Consider the following 24,660-nt stretch of genomic DNA (forward strand, 5'->3'; position numbering starts at 1 on the left):
TTTTATTAACTTCAGAGACTAGTTTAACTTTAACCTATGATCAATTCATCATTACACTCTCAGGAATTTAATTATTAATTATTAATTAGCGGGCCATTTTATGCACGGCCCAAATTAGAAACTGTCCCACTTGTATCTTCAGCGGGCTTCACAAGTTGGGCCTTGGGTATCGAGAACGGGCCTCGGGTGGGAAAGTCCATCTCCACATCAATGGCGGGAAATCCCCATTTCCATTCGAGGCCGTAACCGCACATCTAGACGCTTAATCGAACGGTTATAAACCCCGCAACCACCAACTTTTCCCCCAATGTTGTAATAATTAGAGAGCAACTTCAACTTCAAACTACGAAATACGAATCCTCTTTCGATTTCTCTCTCCACCAAACCCTCGCTCCGTTTCGGAATTCATGGCGAGGCCTTCCAAGCCTCACTCGTCTTCCGACGAGGCACTCTCCAACGCTTCCAGTTCCTCCGAGGAAGAAGAGCAGGTGAACCAGCAGCAGATCAACGAGGAGGAGGACGAGGAGGAGCTCGAGGCGGTGGCGCGCTCCGCCAGTTCCGACGACGACGATGACGAGGTCGCCGCCGACAATTCGCCGGATTCCGATGAAGATCCCGCCGCCGCCGAGGACGCCGAAGACGATCAGGTCAAAGTCACCGCTTACTGTGCTTTCGTACTTCGTGTCGAGCTAGCTAGTCCTGTTTTGCTCTAGGGTTTATACTTTGCTGCTTCTTTTGTCATGCATGAGTTGCTTTCGGTGCTGTTGTTTGTATTTGAAGTTGCGTTTACTTGCCTTGTGAGTGTGTGGAGATGCGGTGCGTGCTGGAGAGGGAGTGAGAACAACGTGCTTGCGAATTAACTTGTTTTTGGTTGGCTCTTATATGGTTTTTTTGCTGGACGGAGAATTTGAGGTGAGGTCTAAGCGTTTGTTGTCTTGTCTGACTTCAGGGTGGGGATAATGTTGATCCCGAAATTAGCAAGCGAGAGAAGGCTAGGTTGAAAGAAATGCAAAAAATGAAGAAACAGAAGATTCAGGAGATACTGGATGCACAAAATGCGGCCATTGACGCTGACATGGTGAGTGTAGCAGTTAAGTGTTCAGTGAACTTCTTTTTGTATTGATATATGTTCGCTAAGTAAATGAACCGTCATCTAATGCAGAACAATAGAGGAAAAGGGCGTCTGAAGTATCTCTTGCAGCAGACTGAGCTGTTTTCTCATTTTGCGAAAGGGGATCAATCTTCGTCTCAGAAGAAGTCAAAGGGAAGGTACATTCCAAAAATTCATTTTGCTAATTGTCCTCACTCATTCCTTTGTTCTTCCTCTGAATTTTGTTACATTTGGCATTTCGATGACATCATAAATTGTATCTTCAAAGTTTGAAGCTTTTTAAAGGGTATATATAAATTATTGTATGCCAGATGGCCAAGGAAATCAGAGATATACTAGAATCAACTAATCCACTAATTGATACACTGTCAGTTCCCATTTGCTATTTAGTACCGCAGATAGCTCAGTAGAAGCATGTCTTTTATGTTGCCATCAGAGCAAAATCTGCGGGCAGTTTTCTAACAGTCTGATATCAGATGAGCACTAAAGAGTTGACACTGGCTTTGTGCTACGAAAAAGAACTTATCCTAACATTTATTGTTGTGTGTTAAGGGGTCGCCATGCATCAAAAGTGACCGAGGAAGAGGAAGATGAAGAATACTTGAAGGAAGAAGAAGATGGTGTAGCAAACACACGTCTGGTGACACAACCATCATGTAAGTGTTCTTTCTGTGTATGCAATATGCATATGCAAAATATAGTGCTGGTTCTGTATTTGCTTTGTTTGACACAACATGTTTATTTTTCTCTCCCACTTTTTCCTCTATTTGTTTGTGAAAAATGACTGGAATCATAGTTATCAATCTCAGATAGCAGTGCCTAGTGGCTAACTTTGAAAACATTAGAGTGGGATGATTGCTATTTTAAACATTATACAACATTAACAATAAGACCTTGTCCTACTACTTGAGGTCAGTTGCATGGACACACGATGCCATTCATTCAGCTTGGTTAGAAACTTAAACTTCAAGAATATTATTTACCCTGAGGTCAACTTCAAGAATATTATTTACCCTGAGATCTCCTTTGACAACTTCCTCCAAAGTCCTTTTAGGTCTCCCTCTCCTTTTTTTCACATGACTAGAAACCATGCTACCTACCCTTATCACTGGTGTGCCTTTAACTGATTTTCTGTCATCTTTTCCTCAATTGGTGCTACACCAATATTTTCTCACCATTCTGTATCTTGTCCTTTCTTGTGTGCCACATATTCATATTAACATTCTCATTTCTGTTACTCCCACCTCTTTCTCGTGTTGTCTATTTAAAGCTCAACATTCATTAAAATATAATATGGCGGGGTGTATGGTTGCACAATAAAACTTGACTTCTGATAGGTACTTTGTGATCACAAATAACCTTGATGCCTTCTTTGAATTTTGTGTATTTTTAATGTTGTAATACAAACTAAATAATTTATACTACACATAAATACTCAAAACCCCAAAATTAAAGATGTTAATGATAAATGGGCATGGATAAAGCATAGTAATGAAGCCAAAATGAAACACGATGGTGAAATTAATGGGAAAAAAAAAAGAGATAACAAATTAGATAAGAAATTAGCAAAATGTGAATTGGGTGGGAAGTCTAAAGGAAAAAAAGAAAGAATGGAAAACAAGATAAAAAAATGGTTCTATAATGTGCGAAGGAATAGGGGGTTAAAATAAAATTAACATTTTGTGGAGGAATATTTTACTCCAAAAACCCTCAAACAATGATGTTCCAAAGGGTAAAAATTTGTTTTTGAAGCCTATATCATGGTAGTGTCTCTACAGTGCGTGAAAATCTACTATTTTGGCTGCTATTGAAAACCATTTCACTATTTGAATTCCATAGTGTCCCATGACCACTCCATTCCACTATCCCTCTATACTATAGTGCGCCATTGACTTCTCTAGGTTGCATATGCATGTTCATATGACAATGCTGGATAATGATGCAGTAATTGAATAAACTTGTAGAGAGGATATGGCATACATTATACTTGATCAGTATTCGATGGTAAATGCCCTTCATTCTGGTTTTCTCAATGGGCAACATGTGTTTTAGAAATGCATCACGGAGTCTTTGATTTGTGCACCCTTTTTGCTTGAAGCTTTATTGTTTATTGTTGACATCTGATGGATTGCTGTCAAATCAACAAATTTTTAGCGTGGGGGGGGGTGTTCAACAAATACGTGGATCTATTAATTTATATTATTTTTGAAGTTTTGGTTCACGTGTTGTGGCCGCTAATTTCTTTTTTTAATTCATTACAGGCATCCAAGGGAAGATGAGGGATTACCAACTAGCTGGACTAAATTGGCTCATACGCTTGTATGAGAATGGAATAAATGGAATTCTGGCTGATGAAATGGTATGTGTTTGGTGGGCTTGCAGTTGTGTCTAATTGAATTACATGCAGTTGCTTTGTCATATGCAATTTGATGAAATGAGCTGATTTAGATGCCCCACCCAGGGGTTAAGGCTTAGGCGTTTTTAAGTTGATTTAGATAAGTCATGGCAAATAAATGTGATTTGCAGGGGCTCGGTAAAACATTGCAAACTATATCTTTACTGGGTTACTTGCATGAGTTCAGAGGAATCAAAGGCCCTCATATGGTGGTTGCTCCAAAATCTACTCTTGGAAATTGGATGAATGAGATTCGGCGCTTTTGTCCTGTTCTTCGTGCAATTAAGTTTCTTGGCAACCCTGATGAAAGGGTAAGACCATCTTTTATGGGTTGAATTATTCTGACAGGTTATAGTTGATGCTTAATTTAAACTCTTTTTCCTAATGATTTCAACTTGCTTCAGAGACATATAAGAGATGAATTGTTGGTTGCCGGGAAGTTTGATGTTTGTGTCACAAGTTTTGAAATGGCAATCAAGGAGAAGACTGCGTTGCGTCGATTTAGTTGGCGCTACATAATTATTGATGAAGCTCATCGAATCAAGAATGAGAATTCCTTGCTTTCCAAAACAATGAGGCTCTACAGTACAAACTATCGCCTCCTTATTACTGGCACACCACTTCAGGTTTGACACTTTGACATGTTGTATTATTATCCACAATGGTGTAGTCATCTGTAGAATGGGTTTTCGTTATCTTGAGTTTAACTTAACTTATTGGTCCGGGCTAAGCACAGGTGCGATGCAAATTTTCTCATTGTAATTGAAATTAGTTTGATATCTTATGTATTCTATACTAATCTGAAAATTTTAAAATAAAGAAACTGCTAGTAGTGATGGAGTGTTGGCTGCATTTTGAAATTCTAAATTTGCCTTTTAGTAATAGTCCTGCTTAGTTGTAGTAGTGCTGGAGGGGAATGAATAGTATCAGTTGTGGAGATTTTGTTAAAGAAAGAATATTTAAAATATAATTAGCTATTCTTCTGGGAAGACCTTTACTATGTGGCATGTCGCAAAATTTTATTAGAGGTGATGCATTGGGCATTATGTGTTTCTGAAAAGATTCTTCACCATCAATTAATTTAGGTTGATTAACCTGTCTGAAGAGCTAGATGATTCCTAACTTTGCATTAGGTGTTGTTGGTTTTCAACTGTCTATCAGGCTTAAATTGTGTAATTATATGCTTTTCAGGCTTATTTTGAAATATGAATTATTATTTTTTGCTTCTATTTCCTCAAGTATTTACTGGTGTATTATATCTTTTAATGGCACAGAATAATCTTCACGAACTCTGGTCTCTTCTCAACTTTCTTCTGCCCGAAATTTTTAGTTCTGCCGAAACTTTTGATGAATGGTTTCAAATCTCTGGTGAAAATGACCAACAGGAGGTTGTTCAACAATTACACAAGGTAAATTATGGAACCATCTTTTGATTGTTGAAAATCCTTAATGTTAATCTGGTACATAATTGACATCTTCATTTTTTATTTATATTAAGGTCCTCCGTCCATTTCTTCTTCGAAGATTGAAGTCAGATGTTGAGAAAGGGTTGCCACCGAAAAAGGAAACTATTCTTAAAGTAGGCATGTCCCAGATGCAGAAACAATATTATAGAGCACTACTTCAGAAGGATCTAGAGGTTGTAAATGCTGGTGGTGAAAGGAAGCGCCTCTTGAACATAGCTATGCAACTGCGCAAATGTTGTAATCATCCATATCTTTTCCAAGGTGCTGAACCTGGTCCTCCCTACACAACAGGAGATCATCTTATTACAAATGCTGGTAAGCTCTACTTATTAATAGATGGTTCTGAAGTTTTTAGGTTGATCAATAAAATCTGAGATTATTTCATGTTGTAAAAAAAATTGTTTCCAGGTAAAATGGTTCTTTTGGATAAGTTACTTCCTAAATTGAAAGAGCGTGATTCTAGGGTCCTTATATTTTCACAGGTTAGTTCTTTCAGAACGTGATTCTTGTCACTGATGATTGTGAATGCTTTGTATTTTGCAAGCCATTTTTTGTTTGCTCTGATTTATTTCTGCCTCTAAAATTTTCCTCTGCCTAATTTGTGGCTTTTCTCTTCAGATGACTAGGCTTCTAGACATACTTGAAGATTATTTAATGTTTCGAGGATATCAATACTGTCGCATTGATGGGAATACTGGTGGGGATGATCGAGATGCTTCCATTGATGCTTTCAACAAGCCAGGAAGTGAGAAATTTGTCTTCCTGTTGTCAACTCGAGCTGGTGGTCTTGGTATTAATCTTGCTACTGCTGATGTCGTCATTCTGTATGATAGTGATTGGTCAGTACTTCAAATTGTGGACACAGCCATCTGATTTATATCTCTACCATAATTATTATTTGTGATGGTTGGTGGTTTTACATCAGGAACCCGCAAGTGGACTTGCAGGCTCAGGATCGTGCTCATAGGATTGGTCAAAAGAAAGAAGTTCAAGTTTTCCGTTTTTGTACTGAGGTTTGCAATTTTAAACTTTATTTTACTTTTGAGTTTGCTGTTCACTCTATATGCGCATTAGTATCTCATCACGTCATGGTAATGGTACAGTATACAATTGAAGAGAAAGTCATTGAAAGGGCCTATAAAAAGCTTGCACTTGATGCTCTGGTGATTCAGCAGGGGCGATTGGCTGAGCAGAAGAGTAAGAATTCAACATTTGATTTTTCTTGTTTCTTTGATGCAAGATGTATGGATTGTCTAATATGGTTCCATTGGCTTTTATGTGCAGCGGTAAATAAAGATGAGTTGCTTCAAATGGTTAGATTTGGGGCTGAAATGGTTTTCAGTTCCAAGGATAGTACAATTACAGATGAGGATATTGATAGAATCATTGCTAAAGGAGAGGAGGCAACTGCTGAGCTTGATGCCAAGATGAAAAAATTTACTGAAGATGCCATCAAATTTAAGATGGATGACAGTATGTACCTATGACTACCTGTTATAGCTTTACATTGGCCTGATCTTTACAAGCTTAATGCTTTCTGCTGTTTGCAGTTTAGAATTTCTAATACTGATGCTTTCTTTTTGTAGCTGCTGAGTTATATGATTTTGATGATGAAAAGGTAAGATGACACTTTGTTTTATCTTTGGCAATCTTTTTTTATTGCCTTGTATCAAGCTTTGCTCCCCTTCCCCCTTTTTGTCTATATAGCTCACATTGGCATTCCAATTTCCTTTTTTAAATAAAGGATGAGAACAGATTTGATATAAAAAAAATTGTGAGTGAGAACTGGATTGAACCACCAAAAAGGGAGCGGAAACGCAAGTAAGTATTGCCCTTTACATTAAATACATCCACTTTGATTTGGTATTCTTGTTTTTATGACATTATGTGCTGGTTCTCTTTTTCTGGGCCTTCATGCACATAGTTACTCAGAGTCTGAATACTTCAAGCAAACAATGCGCCAAGGTGGTCCTACCAAACCAAAAGAGCCCCGTATTCCTAGGATGCCCCAGTTGTAAGCTTCTACACTTGGATTTTTCTTCTTAACATAGTACCTGTTATTTTACTTGCTGATAAATTTTTTTTTTTTTGACCACCAGGCATGATTTCCAATTTTTCAACACACAAAGGTTGAGTGAGCTGTACGAAAAGGAAGTACGCTATCTCATGGTAGGTCAAGGAAAAAAGAATTTATTTGTTCATGTTTTTAGGTTTAGCTTTAGCTCAACAAATTGGTATTTAGTGCTTATTACGTTATATAATTTCAGCAAACACACCAGAAGAATCAGATAAAGGACTCAATAGATGTTGATGAACCTGAAGGTATGTGGGTACTCTAAAGACTAGTAATTTGACTGCATTTTACATGTAATTCATTAATTTTAATTGTGATGAAATGAATGTTTAGAGGTGGGAGATCCATTGACTGCTGAAGAGTTGGAAGAGAAAGAGCGCTTGCTAGAAGAGGTGAACAATTTCGCCCTTTTTTTTTTTTGCAAACTAGGCTTTCAAGTGGACTTCTTTTGTATTTATGTTATTTGGTTAATATAGGGATTTTCATCATGGAGCCGGAGGGATTTTAATACTTTCATTAGGGCCTGCGAAAAATATGGCCGTAATGATATAAAAAGTATTGCTTCTGAGATGGAAGGAAAAACTGAAGAGGAAGTTGAAAGATATGCTAAGGTCTTCAAAGAAAGATATAAGGAATTAAATGGTATGTGCAGCCAATGTGATCACAGAACAATTTTTTTTGTTGAAAATTGGAGTGTGAAAACAAAATACTTGGCCAAATCTGAATGAGTTTTTATATCCTGTTAATTGGCAGTAATCCTTTTTTTTTTTTTTTTTTTTAATTTAAAAAATACCAATTTGCTTGTTTCATATAATAGCAAGCAAATTGAGTGATTGATATTATTTTGATTTGGACTTATTTTATGCTGTGTTAAAATGCGCATTTCTTCATTGGTTCTTTTTACTGTGCACATGTATAGGTGCTGATGTATGAATTTTAGCTGGAAATTAGTTTCACTTTAGAATGTCATGATTCTGCTTAATTTGTGCATTTTAAATCATTGTCTGCAGATTATGATAGAATTATTAAAAACATTGAAAGAGGGGAAGCTAGAATTTCTCGGAAAGATGAGATCATGAAAGCTATTGGGAAGAAGTTGGACCGCTACAAGAATCCTTGGCTAGAGTTGAAGATACAATATGGGCAAAACAAAGGGAAGCTGTACAATGAAGAATGTGACAGATTCATGGTACATTTATATTGTCTTTCAATTTTTTTCTCTAGGTGTAGCTCCACTGTCCTTCCATTTTTTCTAAAAATTATTTTGATATAAATTTACAGATATGCATGGTTCACAAACTTGGCTATGGGAACTGGGATGAGTTAAAGGCAGCATTTCGAACATCACCCTTGTTTCGATTTGATTGGTTTGTTAAGTCTCGCACTACTCAGGAACTGGCAAGGAGGTGTGACACCCTCATTCGGCTGGTAGAAAAGGAAAACCAAGAATATGATGAGAGGGAGAGACAGGCTCGCAAAGAGAAGAAACTTGCCAAAGTTAGTTTCTCTTCATATTGTGTGTTAATAGTATAGAATTCATCTATGATTTTTCCTCGTGCTCAAATTTAACAATTCTTTCAGAGCATGACCCCATCAAAGCGTGCTTTGTCAAGACAGACAGAGAGTCCATCTTCTTTGAAGAAGCGCAAGCAGTTAACCATGGATGATTATGCAAGCACGGTATGCATAGTTTTTAAATGTGTTATATTCCTTGTTGATTACATTATATAGAAGTTTCTTGCTGCGTTTTTACTGAAGCAGATCATGCTGTTGTTGCAGGGGAAGAGGAGAAAATAAATAGATATATGCTCTAAATTGCATAGGATAACTGGGGTTGTTGGGTTTTAATTTTGACGTGGCCCAGACATGACAAAGGCCGTGCTACCAACCTCTTTGATTTATGTAGGCGTTGAATGGCTAGTTAGAGAATATCATGTAGAAATCGGATGATGTAAGTATGTAAATCTACAAACAAATCTTTAGATTTGAATAGCTAGTTCAATGAATATATGTAACTTTAACTTGATACTTATATAGACATACATTAAGCTAATGGGTCTGGCCATTGAATTTGATGTCAAAATGATGTTTTGTACTTGTATGTTATAAGTAAAATTCTGGGGCGAAATATTGAGATTTGAATATAACTGACATGGTTACAATTTGGATTGGCACAAGTGTGATATAAACGAAAATAATTGGCTTCGATCACGTAATTTTGTGACCAAGACAAGTGTGTTGACGAACCTCCTCGGAGCTGATCTTTTAACGGTAATGGTGAGATCTGATGCGTAAGTATGTGGAGGAAGGCTACGAAAGAATAGGGGATCAAGTCAATCACCGTCGAAAACTTATGACGTACCATTAGATTAATTAACTTAACAATGATTGAGAATTTTCTTCTCTTGTACCATTAGATCAAGTCAAGTCAATCACTGTGAATCATAGAATAAATACTTACTTTGAGCCTTCGAGTTTGAGGTGATTAGGTTACGGTTTGTATATGGTTTCTTTTCTTCACTTTGATCCTCAATGTGAAGAAAAACATGTTGCCCAAACCTTACTCTTCAATAATTAATGATCGTCAAGTTTACTATAACTCTTTCAGAATTAATCCTCCTTCCGTCCTTATTGCAAGACATTTTCTTTTTAAATTTTGTCTTTATAAAATTCTTCCAAATTCTATTATATTAAGTATTTTTTGATTAAAGTATATTTAATTATTTTGAATAAAATATCATATATTAATAAAATATATTTATTATCTCTCACGATGATCCGAGGATGTGACCTGCATGCATTAGTTGACTAGATAGATAGAAAGTAATCAAGGAAAACAGTCAGATGACGAGTCCAATAGCTTTAAAGGTAACTTTTTGAAAATAATACATATTGTTAGTAATTTAATTTTCTTAACTAAATTAAATTTAATGAGTGTGAATTAATTACAAGAGTCTTATGTTTAAGAACAAAGTGGGTATTTGTTCTTTGGTTGGATAACATGCATAAGTCCCCCATCATAGCCTTCGTTTAGTATGTGAAGGATAAAATAAAGAAAAATGATATATCCTCTGAAAATTCATTCCGAATCATCCTCCGACCCACTAAAAAATTCTTTTTTTAATTAAAAAAATTATAAATGTGAATTATAATTAATTCGGAGAAATTTTTGGTCAAAATTTCAGACGCCGAAGCATTCCTCTAAAATAAATACATACTTTGAGCCAATCAAGTTAGGATTTTTATGTGTTTTTTCTTTCTTTTCTTTGATCTCAATGTGAAAAAGTTGTCGGATCCAACCTTAGTCTAACAATTAACGATCATCTTCTCTTATCTTATACATATGTTTACTATAACTCTTCAAAATTAGTATACCGTTCCGTGATAAAAATAAATTAGTACCCCTTCGTCTCTATTTGTGAGACATTTTATTATTTATTTTAAATTCTGTCCCTTTTATAAAATTCTTTTAAAATTGTCTACGATAATATTTTTTTTTTGACTGAATACCTTGATTAAATTAATTAACAAGATAATTTCATTCTCTTATAAGGATCGAAGAACATGATTTACATACATTAATTAATTAGATAGAAAGAGTGAGATGATGAGTCTTATGATTCTAGTTATATCACTTTCAAAGCATAATACAGCATCACTAAGTGGTGTGTAAGTGTGAAAAGAGGCAAAAAAACGTAATACACTAAATGTTGTTGATCTTAGAGGTGGATATGTATTCGAGAAAGGAATGTGACCCAACCCAAAAAGGTTATATGGATGAGGGCGCAAGAAGCGAGATGCGTGCACACGGGTGAGAAAGAAAAGGTCCATATTTCAGCTAGTGCTAGGAGTACTCTCTCCAATACATATCATTTTTTATGGGTTTGCTACCCTGCAACACGTGGCAGAAGAGGACTCAAGGACTTATGTAAAAAGTATCAATATTGTTTTATGAATTATTAAATATTTCAAATATTTTTGTAAATTATTAAATATTATCTAATGTTAAAATTATTTTAATATGATTAACATCTGAAAATTCACTAATGTTTATTTTGTAAAGTTTAATATTAAAATTTTAGTTTATATATTAATTTTTATATATTAAACATGAACCTCTATCTTATGTAAAAATATTTTTAGGGATTTAACTTCAATAAGAGATTTTTTAAGAATTTTGTTAACTTTTAATCTAATTCATTTTTTTAATAAGTTTTTATTTATCCTATTTATTTATGAATTAAATTTTAATATTTTTTTAAAAAATTATTAATAAATAAAAATAATATTTGTTACAATATAAATTATTTATAAAAAAATAAAATATAATTTCTTTGTTTAAAAATATCTATTTATACAAATTTTGAAATATATGATTTATATATTCAAATATAATACTTATTTATATATTTTTTATTGTAAATTTTAGTTATATATAATAAATATTTAACACAAACTAAAATACTAGTATGAATATATTTATCTATTTATTTAAAAGTCAATTTTACATATAGTGAAAATTAAATTGACTTATCCAAACTAAAAATTAAAATCTAAAAAATTTTAGTTTGATTTATCCAACATAACACTTAATGAGTGAAGAAAATTTAAATCATAATAATTCAAATTTCAATAATTTCAAATCCCCTAAAATTTTAAACTTCCTCCAAATACAACTTAAGGATAATTAATACAAATTGTTAATATATTTAAATTTAATTGCACTTTTGGTTCCTCTACAATATTAAATTCACAATTTTGATTCCTTTATTTCTAATTCCATAATTTTAGTCCCTCAATTTTAAAAATCAACAATTTTATCCCTTTATTAAATGTTCATTCATCAATCATTTTAATGTTTGTCGTAACTTAATATTAGGTAAATGACAAAATGATTAATATTTAGACTAATTTACACTTCTTATTCTCATTTTTATCACTTTTTCAACTCATTTTACCACTTTAATAATATAAAAATAAGAATTGAAATTAAAATTTAACTTAAATATTATTAAATATTAATTATCATATCATTTATTTAATGTCTAATCATAACTAATATTACAATTTTAATAATCAATGGGTGAATATTCAACTAAAAAACTAAAATTATGGATTTTATAAAATTGAGAGATTAAAATTATAAAATTAAAAATATAAGGATCAAAACTAAAGAATTGATATTCAGATAGTGCAATTTAACTATAAATTTAATGTTGTCAACTTAACTAACTTCCTTAATGGGTGTAAATTAATTAAAAGAGTTTTATATTTAAAGTCAAAGGGAGTATTAGATCTTTGGTTGGATAGCATGCATATTCAGATGATTAATGAACGAGGATATGAATAAATAATTAAGTTTAGCTAGGTCAATTGTGGAATCTATGAGCAGTCCATAGAACGGCACAGATTGGCTTAACTGACCGATTGGGTCAATAAAATCGACAACCTATCATTTGATATTCAAGTTTTCCATCTTCGGACTCGTTTTGCCTATTTTTCATTCAATTGTTTGATCTAGTGTAATAGGAAACATGTTTTTTTTTTTTTTCCCTCTTTCCAACAAGACATGTCTGCTTATGTGAGCACACATCCTAGTCATTCATTGCATGTGCAAGAGATAATGGAATCATTTGGAAAATAATTTTTGTTTTTTTTTGTTTTGTGGTATAAGCCGAAAACATAGAGACTCAGACATACAACAGAAGTGATACTGTAGGAGTACGTGTGACAGCAATCCACTAAGCTCCCCCCATCATACAAGCAAATATGAGGGGCCAAAAATTAGACGCCTTTGCTGCTCTATGCAACATGAACCTAGAAATCGTTAGTACATAGACATCATCATCATTCTGCAGCATCATTACATTTAAATACCCCAATCCACACTAACTTCCCCCAACCCCTATTTTTGTTTTTTTTTTTTCCTTTTGTTTTTCAACTGTGTACTGTTTTCCTTCACATGATGACTAACAAACTACCAGAATGACGTGGGAGAACAGTCAGAGTTGGATTCAAGACATGAAAACCAACACATTCTCTCCTCTCTGACTCAATCATACATATCTCTCATCTCTTCACCTCAGGATCAACACCAAGCTGATTCCTTGTTCCGGTGTCTGCTCAGTCATTCGTGGCATCGAAGCTTCCCATGGCATTTGCTTTCTTCTTCTCTCTCCAATTCTCTCCCCACACTTTGGCTTCTGCCACTGCACGCTCTCGGTCCAGGTCGCGGTTCCAAGGACTCTCTCTTGCTCTTGCAGTATTTACAGGGCTGTCTCTCTGAGATTCCTGCCTTTCAGAATCATCCAATCCCCATTTCCTCCCTGATCCACCGCCGGTCTCACTCCTTGCCAAGTCGGTTAGAGCACTCGGATCCCTGCTGTCTCTCTTCCTGAAGTCAGGCGAGTTTCTGTGGGTGGAAGGGGAGCCAAGCCGGCCTCGGTCAGGGCTGTCAACACCATCTGCCATGCTCCTTCTGTCATCCCTGACCCTGGGGGTTGATGGGCCAACCCTGTTGGATTGATTGGCTGCATTTGGATCATATGTCTGTGAGGCCAGATATGTGAGAGCAGTCACCACATCCCCAATAAGAGGCCTTGTAGCAGCTTGTTCCTGTAGGCACATTGCAGCAACTGCAAGTGCTTGGTACAGTCCTCGCATTGGGTAACGGCCTTGAAGTAGTGGGTCGGCCATTTTGGGGAACTTTCGCCGGTCTTTGAAGAGAGGCCGTGCCTACAAAGTTCCATATCCCAACATTATGAAGACAAATGGTTGTAAATTTGTTGTGTTAATTTAGAAGATGATCAAAGTATTAACACAAACCAATTTACATGATGTATGACCTAGAAGGGGTGTTAAAAAAGAACCGAACTAAACTGAACTGAAATGGTAGTAAATTGAACTACACTAAACTATAAAAACTAAATTGAACTATTTTATAAAAAAAAAGAACTAAACTAAACTAAACTACTTTTATAAAGGGTAAAAACTATAAATTCTTCTACTTTTAATTGTTCCTATTTATATCATTGCAAAAGAAAAAATAATTCAGTTTAGTTCAAAATACAGTTCAGTTTAAATTTAAAAACAGTTCTCCAAACTAATATTTAATTCACCCGAATAGTTTTCTAGTTAGTCCTGATCAATTCAATTCGTTCAACATTTTTGAACACTCAGGTTAGAACTAACACAAGGATGATCAGGTTAGAAATACTTACCCATGCAACAAGATTGTGCTCTCCATGTGCACGTGTATTGTCAATAGCCTTACGCCCAGTAATGAGTTCAAGGAAGACAACTCCGAAACTGTAGACATCTGATTTCAGAGTTAGTTGCCCAGTCATAGCATATTCTGGGGCACAATAGCCATATGTCCCCATTACTCGTGTGGATACATGAGTCTTGTCACCAACTGGACCAAGTTTTGCCAGCCCAAAATCTGATAACTTGGGATGATAACCCTCGTCGAGAAGGATGTTGGATGATTTTAAGTCTCTATATATAACCGGGGGATTTGCCTTGTCATGCAAATATTCCAACCCCTTTGCTGCTCCAGCTGCTATTTTCATCCTAGTGTTCCAGTCCAAAGGTTCCTTATCAGGAGGAAGATCTGGAAAGAGATTCAGAGTCAGAAATTTCTCCAGTGAATAGGCTGAAACATTATACAGGTTAATTTCTAATAATAATATAACATTCAACTGAAAGCAATGTCTATTTGTTCATTTTATTTGCAAAATCAAAGCTCAATTGTCACTTGGACTATAACTAAATAGTAAAACAGATGAAATACCAAGCCTCATAGGTGACATCAAAATTTCAGATTTGGAATCAAATTTTACTAGAGTCATTGAAGACAAAAAAAATGCATAACAGTCGTAATTGAATTTTTTGGCAGAGAATTTTGTGAGGATCTCATGAGTCCACCCCCAGAGACCCCACAAAATTCAACACACACAAACCCATGAAGTTAGCAATACTCAATACCAGTGTTACTCCAAGTAACAGTTTGACAGAAAAACTGATAAAGTTTCCACTTTATGCTGATAAAAATTCAAATTATTTACTCCAAAATGTTATAAATAAAAAACTTGGCATACAATACACTTCGAATATTGTAGAAAATTATCTTGTATTTACTTTAGTACCCATGAATTTACCTGAAATTCAAAATGCATAATCACCATAATTATATCTCATGACTCATCAGTTAGGCCAATGACAACAAAATAAAGAATAAACAATAAGATAGACAGTAAGTTAGACATATTTTGTATAAATAGGAGGTCTCCAGGGCATGGGAGGCATTCAGATTAGAAAATATTGAGGATAGAGCAGTGGAGGTGTTGTAGAACTGTAGAAAGGGACACCCTTGGAGGACAGATTTTTCTTCTTGTTAATAAAAATGTTTTTGAATTTCTTGCTTTGCTTTGGGTTTGTAACAGGAACATCCTTTAAAAAGTTGTTTGGTGTGTTAAAGTTTTACATTAGTGGCATTGATCCCAATCCATTTATTGCCGAAACAATTTTCAAACAATGGATTTTATATTGAATCCTTTTCCTATCATTCCTTTGATTCAACTTCCTAGTGTTAGTTTATTACACAGTACTTAATTTAGTAGCATAATGCATAGCAGATGCTGATAAGCTGCAGAATTTTGCATGTGGTACCCTGCAGTAACTGTTTACCCATGATTTAATAATTAATTCCAATCTTCTTATGGAGTAAACATCAGCATTTGCTGGACGGTGGACCTTTCCTTGGCTACCCAAAGTGCGAAGCGCCATAGCCAGTTGTAGATGTACAAGATAAATTAATTTCATAGGAGAATATCTTTACGAAGACCTTGAAATCAAGTTCAGCACCTTTAAGCAATAAATATTTATAGGGAGTGGTCTGTGTAACCACCTAATGGATGAGATTCCAAGCAACACTCTAGATAGCTCAAAGAAACATCTAAATTCAGAAACTATACAAGTTAACTACTGCTCTCAGGAAAATTTAAACAAAACATAGAAAAAAGAAGGGAAAGAATAACTTTTCCCATGATAAGTAAATGAAATAATGGTTACCAGATGCTGAAGGAAAAAGTGGATTTCAATAGACATTCTATTTGTTGCTCAGAATTGGAATTGAAGTTCAGAATTATAAATTTCAACTCTAATTCTACACAATGAGAATTAGATAAAAAATGCCAATATGGCTATTAATAGAGAAATAGGAGACAGAGCTGCTACTAATGTCTTAAGGTATCTTCCATAGATGGGAATAGATTAATACTTTTTAGAAGTACTCAGATTCATATGTCGACCATTTGGCATTTGCTTAAAAATTTTGGACACTACCCATGGAAGGCAACATTGACAATGCACCTTTTTAAGCAACTGTCATTGTTTTGTGATAAAAGATATTTTTATTAAATGTTTCTAGATAACTATTTTATTCAACATTAAGGTAAATGAATAAACCATGCCAGAAACCAGAGAACGGCCAAGGTAAATAAATCTTTTGATTCTTTTTCTTTTGGGCAAGGGAAACAAAAACATATAACTGTATCCATTAATGCAGGGAAATGAATATACAAGCAGCTATCAGTAAGAGCATTAAGGGTGCATTTGGATAGAGCATAATTACGCACTTATTCGAGCGTTTATCATATAAACATGGCCATATGGATAAACAACTCAACTAAAGCCTTATTTAATAAATACTTATTTTGCAAGACTTATGTATAAGTTGTTTTTTTATAATTTAAATTGTTTTCATATAAGCTATAAGCTGTTTTAATAAGCTATCCTAGAGACTTATTAAAATACACTGAAAACAACTTGTAGACATACATAAGTTATTTTCATAAGCTCTCCCACCCAAACACTTGCACAAGTGCTTGTAACATAACGTATGCCCAACATAAGCTGTAAATAAACTCTACCAAATGGACCCTTACTTATAAGTTGTTTCTATAACTGGAGAAAATAGGATTGAACTGTTTTCATATAAGTTGCAAGTTATTTTTATAAGTTGTACTAGAGAACTAGTTGAAATAAGCAGAAAACAGCTTATAGACACATCATAAACTATTCTTATAAGTTCTCACAAGCACTTATACAACTGATTGTTTCTCAAGATAAATTGAAATGAACTGTAAATAAACTCTTCAAAATGCATCCTAATTTACTAGAATTGTAACATCCAACTCATCTTTTAGCCTTCTCCTTAACCAGTTGGGAACTTATTCGAGCCAAAATATGACATCAAATTAACAGGTATTGTACAATATTTATGGCTTATCTTATCTAACTACTACAAAGAAGATTGATTGAATGAATGATTAATAAAATTGACAGTCGAGAATATAAATGCCATCCTAAATCATCTGTTGTTGCCAGCCCAGGCCCCTAGCATAAGTAAGTCCTATCGAGCAAGTTCATTGCTACCATTATTGAAACCATATTCAGCTAAAAACCTCATTACTCCTACATTTCTTCTTTGAAATTTAAGACCTGATTCTAACTACTAGAACTAGCACCACTACTGTCTGAATTCTGCACCAACAATCTGGTTCTAGGAAGAGAGCCATTTCATCTAAGATATTTGCTTGGCAATGAGAAAACCATAAAGCTTTAAAGAGTCTAAAATGGTCTTCCTACTTCAATGACCATATATGGATTAAAAGCTTTTGTTGATTAGAAACAAACAATCTGTATTCAGCTAAAAGCATGCTTGTCTATGTCCATATGTGATTATGTGAATCACTCCCATACCCAATGGGTGTCAGGACACCACTCCTTGTGGCCTTACCCAAAAACTCTGAAAGCATACTAATAGACAGCCTAAGCAAACCTGCACATCCCATGAAGCTAAAAAGCTAGACGCAAAAAAGAAAGTCTGGCACATTGTTCAGAAACCGTAGCAAATGCTTTTATATCATATAGGATAAGAATTGCCAGAAGTCTCAAACTCAATTAAACCCTACAATAAATAATTAGCTACTACTCTTATAGTATTAGTCTAAGAGTATAAAAGGAAAATTGTCTTATTTCTGAAGGTGGTGCTTGAAAATATCCTCCTCCACCCCCTGCCCCTCACCCGCGTGATTTTCATTACAAGTTACATAAAAAACAAGTAATATTCTCTGCATTTGTGGTCAACCACTGAACCACTTCTATCCACCAGAGAAATTTAACTTTCACCATATAGATCAGATCATTATTTTCCGAAACACCAAATGTATATTGGTTTCACTTATTTTGGAGATATAGTAATTATTTTCTAGCTTCCTAAGAAAACTTTTGAAAAGGAAAAAAAAAAAAAAACTATTCCCAAATATGGGCATAATATAACCATTTCCATGTCACATTACTTTTCTATCTCGGCAACTAAATAAACAAAGTGAAAAAGGTAGAAATCCAAATGAAATGACTGATCAATTTTCAACAGTCAAAAACAGTCCTCATTGGTCAATTTCCTAGCCTACTGATACATGTTTGCTCATTGAAGGTAATAACAAGTCAAAAGTAATAAGAGAGTTATATAATATAAAATTGAATTTTTCTCATTCAACAGATATCAATAACTGTCAGAACTTACATCATGATTTTATGAATCTGACCATTAACAATATTTCCATGTCATAAATCATAAAGCATCCATAATAGTGATGCCCTAAAAAATTCATGTTACTCCTTTAATCCTAGATGCCCAACTATGTTTGTGATAACGGTCAACTACCATCCATTTGAACAATGTAACATCATGTAAACAAGCCAAAATTTTCACAATATAAAATGTAAACAAATAAATAGAATAACATCAACCACACAATAGTTCAAGGTAACTATTATTAATCTATGACCTATTTACATGGGAAATTCTATTGTTTAATCAGAACATATGATGTTTATTCAAAGATATATGATCTCCTGACACACAACACACTTTCTCTAGTTCAATTGAATGGAAAAAACAGAAAATAGGTGAGAGATCTCTCCTCCAAGGGTTTTCCCTTCTCAAAGGATTTCTCCTTTTACAAAAAGCAAAAGCTCAATCTACAAATTAATAGATTTCTCCTCCAAGATAGAATGCCTCTCCTCTACATCCTCCTCCTATTTATTTGCCTCTCGAATCCTCTCTAACTGTCTTATCCTTCTCCTAACAAACTACAATAACTTTCCTAACTAACTTTCAAACTCCCAACACAAATTGATTTGTAAAAATAGAAAAATGTGGTGCATTTTCTCTCCTTTTTTAATGCCTCTGGAATGGTATATTTCATCCTTTGAGTTTTGAACCACATGATAACAATCCTTTTTGTTTTCTCCTGGCTTTCAAGTCACATACAGTTTCCCCGATTTTAATTAGAAAGGACACAGCCAAAACATATAAACGTAATTCTTTTGTTTGATAACAGTGAATTAAAGTCTTAACCATAGAATGAAAGAAATTTCCCATTCAACAAAGAATCCTACACTTTGGTTCTCCACTTTATCCTACAAGTTATAGCTTTCCTTTGACATGTAAGAGATTAAAAAGATTGAATCAACATGAAATTTATGAAGCCACAATAATTCCAAAAGCAAAGGTTTCAATTAAAAAGAAATGCAATCTGACCGTGTAAATGGTCCTCCAGAGATCCCAATGGCATAAATTCATAAACAAGCAACCGCTGATCACCATCAGCACAATAACCAATTAAGTTCACAAGATTGGGATGATGCAAGAGACTGAGCATGAGAACTTCCACTAAAAACTCTCGATTTCCTTGAAGACCATTTCGGTCAAGCTGTTTTACAGCAACTACCTGCAAAGAGTATGATTTCATCAACAAAGATTAAAAGGGAATTATAGTAATAGACCAATAATCAAGTGGGAAATTGACAGCAGACATATATACGGTAAACAGGTAAAGTGAAAAATGATGGATCCTTTCCATGTGAAGGCCTTAGGCTGGGCTTCAGTTTACTGTCAATCCAAAATTTTCATAGCAGGAATCACAACTTACTTGTCCTGTGCTCTCAAGGCGACCTTTGTATACACGTCCAAAACCTCCTTCGCCTAATAAACATTCTGGCCTAAAATTCTTTGTAGCAGCTGCAAGCTCTCGGAATGTAAATGTTTGTGCAGCAATATGGGCTGTTGGGCCATCCTTCGGCACTGGTGGTTCCTTCTTAGTATCTGAGCCACTTCGTGATGATTTTGATTTATCTAAATGGATAACAAAAAATAAGGAGTAAAAAGCTACAGAAGAAACATATTGGATAAACTTGAGAATAAAAATACGTAGAGAAGGTGATATCATGACGTTGATACTGCTAATCATCATAAAGTCACATTAAGTATAATTACACGAAATACTTGAACACAGCTTGAGGTATGCTGGTTTAAATTTCTCAATGACAATACTTTATCAAGGGAGTCTAGCTCAGATGGTTGAGATGGGTGCGTGAGTGTTGTAAACCCCTTTGGTAAATGTGTTAATTTCTTATGGATAAAAAAAAATCATATATCACATCTGGCCATCAGTTAGAATATGATTAAAGTAGTTTTAACAATCCCAATTGTCCAGCATCACAAATACCCGGCATAGATTGTAATTTTTCCGGTACCTATCTTCTGAATGAACTAAATGTTTCACTAGATAAGGGCATTCTGTACAAATCATCTAAGTTAAAACCTAATATTGTACAATCATCTGCTACATTGAACAATCTATAGAAAATGCAGCTATTGAATTGGACCCTACATCTGCCTTGCACTCCAGAATTGTCAAGAAAACAAACGGAAAACGTCATGAAACAATGTGATATACTTGTCACATCCAAAGGCAAGTGCAGATCCCCAACGATACCACTAGGAGCTCTTAGTAGACACAAAATTCAATTAAGTGAAGCTAAAGCACATCCACTACCCCTCAAACCGCTTCACTGGCAACACCAGCAGAAGCACAACCTCAGATGAACCAGATCAAAGCAACCAACAACTTGGATAGTAGAACAAGGCCATAAAACCCAAGAAAACAAGCAGAAAAGGGGAAATTGAGGACAATTGAAGGCAAGGAAGCAATGAAAGAGGGCAAAAGAAGAATGAGAAATAAAAATAAAAAAAAGTTGGAAAATTAGGAGGCAGACCTGAATGATGAGACTGAGGAAGAACAGAAGCTGCTTCTTTAAAAGAAGAGTCCTTGTTGGGAACCTCCTTCACCTTCACCTTCACCCTCACCCCACCACTGTCCTCCTTGTTGGATGATCCAAAACAAGGAAAACACCCACCCATATCAAATCCAAGCAAATCAAAGCCACCCCTCACAAAACCCACCAAGGAATAATGCCTCTCATAACCCCTCAATCCTCCAACACAGTCAAACTCAAAACTCACACACTCTCTCACAGACCCATCTCAGAAATCTCCACCAAGCACTCCCCTTTTTGCCTCTACAACTCACTCTGGATGCCCCTCAACGTGATCCTCATCGACACCAACATGCCCCGGAAGCAGATCAACCAATCGAAGAAAGAAACTGGAGTGGTGAAACACAACACAAGGTAAAGGAAGAATAATAAATAAAATAGAACATAGCCAAATAATAAAATAAAATAAAAATGCAAGGGAATTTTTTTTAATTTTATTTTCAAATTTGGAAATTTGAAGTGGAAATGGAGAATTATTATGAAGGTGGTAATTACTAATTAGGGAACACAATTGCGTTACACAATCTCTATTACGAGGTTGCCATTGGATTTTCCGAGCTGCTACTACGAAGTTTCACTTTCACCCTGCAACTCTCAATAATTACAAACATGTACATGTACATTTGTAGTTTTTAATAATCATCATCGCGGTCGGGGAGTGGGTCCCACCCTTACCATGTGTGATGGCCATTGCTAACACATGTTCAACTCCAACCACGACATACAATACAATACAACTTTGATTTTTATTTTTGGATTTTTATGTTGTTGAATTTTTAACTTCGACAATAATATGCCAATAAAATCATTCATTAATGGACTTTAAATTAAAATAATTTATGTATCATTGTTTTCTTTAAAATTCTGATGATAACACCTGTAAAAATTATTTAAGCTCAATTTTGTTGGCACGGAGGAGAGAGAAGAAAAGGATGGGATTGGGTTTGGGGGGCAATAGGTGATGGTTGAGCTACCCACTACCCCAAATTGTACCATACAAATCAGTATTGCTAAATTCTACACCTTAATTGCATATTTTAAAAATGCATATATTTTTTAATTATATTAACGTTGAAAAAAGGGATACAAGTATAATTTAATTTTTATTTTTAATATTTTAAAATAAATTTTCAATTTTAATCTAGTTAGAATATACAAATTTGAAAAAAATCACATCAAATCGAGACTTATTTAATCAATCTAAGATCTTTTTGTACTAATTTAACGCTAAAAAAAATTGAGATAAAATTTATAATCTTTCAAGATGTTTACAAGTTAAACTTTGGTGTAATAAGTAAAAATTATGATATTTAAGTGAATGTATAAAATAATGATAAAGTAAGGTAGAATTAGATGTGTATTTATGCTTATTAAACTTTAAACTCTTGTTGAGTTAGAATAATACTTTTTAATGATATATAAATGGTGTCTGAATATCAAATCCCCCAAAACACAATGGATGGATGGTCATTATTAATAGTTCATGGCCACATTTCTGTGTACATAATGTTAGCAAGGTTTATAAGCTTAGGTTTTCTTTTTCTCTTTTAATTATTCTTGCAATCAAATAAAAGTAAGAGTCAATTACTAAAACATCTCCAGAGTTTTGTAAAAATTACTTCAGATCCATCCATTTTTTATTCCTAAACAAAACACCCTAAATGTTCACATTTATTACATTTTACTCCCCTAACTTAGATAATCCTTGGTGTAAATACACGGATTCTAATTAGAATACAATAAAATAAGATAAAGTAGAATAACTTAGTGTGTTCGATAAAAAAAAGATGATTGATCCCTAAAATTACTTATTAGAGCTGCATAATCATACCTCAATTAATCCCACACTCTATGGTGTGTTGAATGGTTTTAATAATAGCATAATAGATGATTGATGATGAATCTACTTGAATGCAAAGTTTTTTATATTTCCTTTTCATGGCAATTTGATTCGAAGAAAAGGAATTTGAACTTTTGTTGTGGTGCATCCTCCTCCTCTCTCTATGTTTATTTATTTATTTCCAAATCCTTATTAAGTTGTTGACCAGTCCTCTATCTAGGTTTGAAATGGTAGTTCATGTTCCTTTTGTTACCATGAGTGGGTCACCTAATTTGTTCTAATATAATACATTTATTTTTTTTCTTTCGGTTTGCCCCATTATTATTCTTTTCATGCTAGGCTCTATCAACAATTTCTAACCCTTTTTTTTTTAATTTAATTTATTTAGAATTTTGGTTACGCGTATTATTGCATTACGAGTCCACACGTGATTGTGAATCACGGAGTTGTCTACTTAAGATAGCTAGCTGTGAATTTCACAAACGCAACTGCTTCCTTTTTTTACGCAACTCTATGTTCAACTATAATCCATCATTATTTTATTTTATTTTATTTTTAAGATTTTCAGTACAAATCTACTTTAAAAAATCTATAAAACGACAAAATTCGAATTCAATTATATATATATATATATATAAGCATTTCAATTTATTTATTTATTTAGATATTTGGAGAGCTTGTTTATTTAAATTTTGAAATTTGAAGCATGGGGTTTGACTGGTGGGTTAACGTTTTTAATGGTCTTAGGTTTTGTCCACCCAAATAGACTCAGAATATATCGATCTAATGAATAAGAATGTCTCCTCAAGTTAAATTTTGTAAAGTGGTGCCTTAATAAATGAAGTAAAATTAATAAATTCAATCTTTCAATCATAAACAATCATAATTGTTTTTTTTATAAAAATAATTCACATAATATTTTAAGATTAACAAATAAAAATTAATTTATACTCACAAATGTAATTTTCATTAACCAAATATAATCATAATTATATAACATGGAATCATATACTTACACTTATATATATTTTTATACAAGATATTTATTTATATATAATTTTTACCAAAAGATATTTACTTATATTTAAACAAGTATATTTTTCACTAACATAAATGCCGTAATAAAATATTAAATAGTTTTTAGTTATATAATTTTTTTTATACATTTTATTTATTCTATAAATGTTCTAAATTTAACAATGAAATTATTATATTTTGTAAAAGAATTATCAAAGACGTCATTTTATCAAATTTTGATATTGTTGATACCTACATGTGAAAAATCTAAAGCATATATAATTTTTTTTTTTTTTTTTTTATCTCAAGTACCTCTCAAATTTATTGGGTTGAAAACTAATTCCATTCACGATATTATGATTGTTACATATCCAAAAGATTTTTGCATACAATATGAATATGAATATTATTTTTTTTATCCTATTGTATCTTTCTTCCTAAGATTACTTGGAAAAAAATGTTGGAACAAGCCACATTCATAAAGTATTTCCATTGCAACATAAGTTGATGTGAGATAGTTGCGTATTTATGTCAACCAAATAAATATCATTATCATTAGTATGATGGTAG

General features: G+C 33.8%; 3 protein-coding genes across 4 annotated transcripts; 2 read left to right on the top strand and 1 right to left on the bottom strand.

Annotated features, from left to right (window-relative positions):
- The first annotated feature begins 312 nt into the window (after window positions 1-312).
- On the top strand, window positions 313-9,129 carry LOC109803257 (ISWI chromatin-remodeling complex ATPase CHR11). The gene is made up of 25 exons (XM_020364749.3): window positions 313-647; window positions 950-1,078; window positions 1,163-1,269; window positions 1,664-1,767; window positions 3,373-3,470; window positions 3,638-3,817; window positions 3,911-4,132; window positions 4,781-4,915; window positions 5,005-5,287; window positions 5,381-5,454; window positions 5,591-5,811; window positions 5,898-5,985; window positions 6,076-6,169; window positions 6,257-6,445; window positions 6,559-6,590; window positions 6,717-6,793; window positions 6,897-6,986; window positions 7,072-7,141; window positions 7,240-7,294; window positions 7,380-7,438; window positions 7,523-7,688; window positions 8,057-8,235; window positions 8,328-8,543; window positions 8,628-8,726; window positions 8,826-9,129. Exons 1-25 carry the CDS (start codon window positions 408-410, stop codon window positions 8,841-8,843), a joined length of 3,225 nt encoding a protein of 1,074 aa, XP_020220338.1. The 5' UTR covers window positions 313-407; the 3' UTR covers window positions 8,844-9,129.
- Window positions 9,130-10,794: 1,665 nt separating this feature from the next.
- Window positions 10,795-11,731, top strand: LOC145952646 (uncharacterized). The gene is given in 2 exon segments (XM_083065486.1): window positions 10,795-10,914; window positions 10,916-11,731. Coding segments are annotated over 2 exon segments (183 nt in total). The 3' UTR covers window positions 10,979-11,731.
- A 947-nt stretch (window positions 11,732-12,678) lies between these two features.
- Window positions 12,679-21,832, bottom strand: LOC109803258 (serine/threonine-protein kinase PBL27). Of its 2 annotated transcripts, XM_020364750.3 has the most exons (6): window positions 21,729-21,832; window positions 21,174-21,562; window positions 20,048-20,250; window positions 19,657-19,846; window positions 14,267-14,658; window positions 12,679-13,781 (listed from the first exon to the last, which is right to left on the bottom strand). In XM_020364750.3, exons 2-6 carry the CDS (start codon window positions 21,316-21,318, stop codon window positions 13,170-13,172), a joined length of 1,542 nt encoding a protein of 513 aa, XP_020220339.1. In that variant the 5' UTR covers window positions 21,319-21,562; window positions 21,729-21,832; the 3' UTR covers window positions 12,679-13,169. The 2 variants fall into 2 exon arrangements, with proteins under 2 accessions (XP_020220339.1, XP_082921607.1); XM_083065481.1 differs by lacking the exon at window positions 21,729-21,832 and having other exon boundaries at window positions 21,174-21,685.
- Window positions 21,833-24,660: the final 2,828 nt, after the last annotated feature.

Source organism: Cajanus cajan, chromosome 1 (genome assembly GCF_000230855.2).
Source record: "Cajanus cajan strain Asha chromosome 1, NIPB_CcT2T_4, whole genome shotgun sequence".
Lineage (NCBI taxonomy): Eukaryota > Viridiplantae > Streptophyta > Magnoliopsida > Fabales > Fabaceae > Cajanus > Cajanus cajan.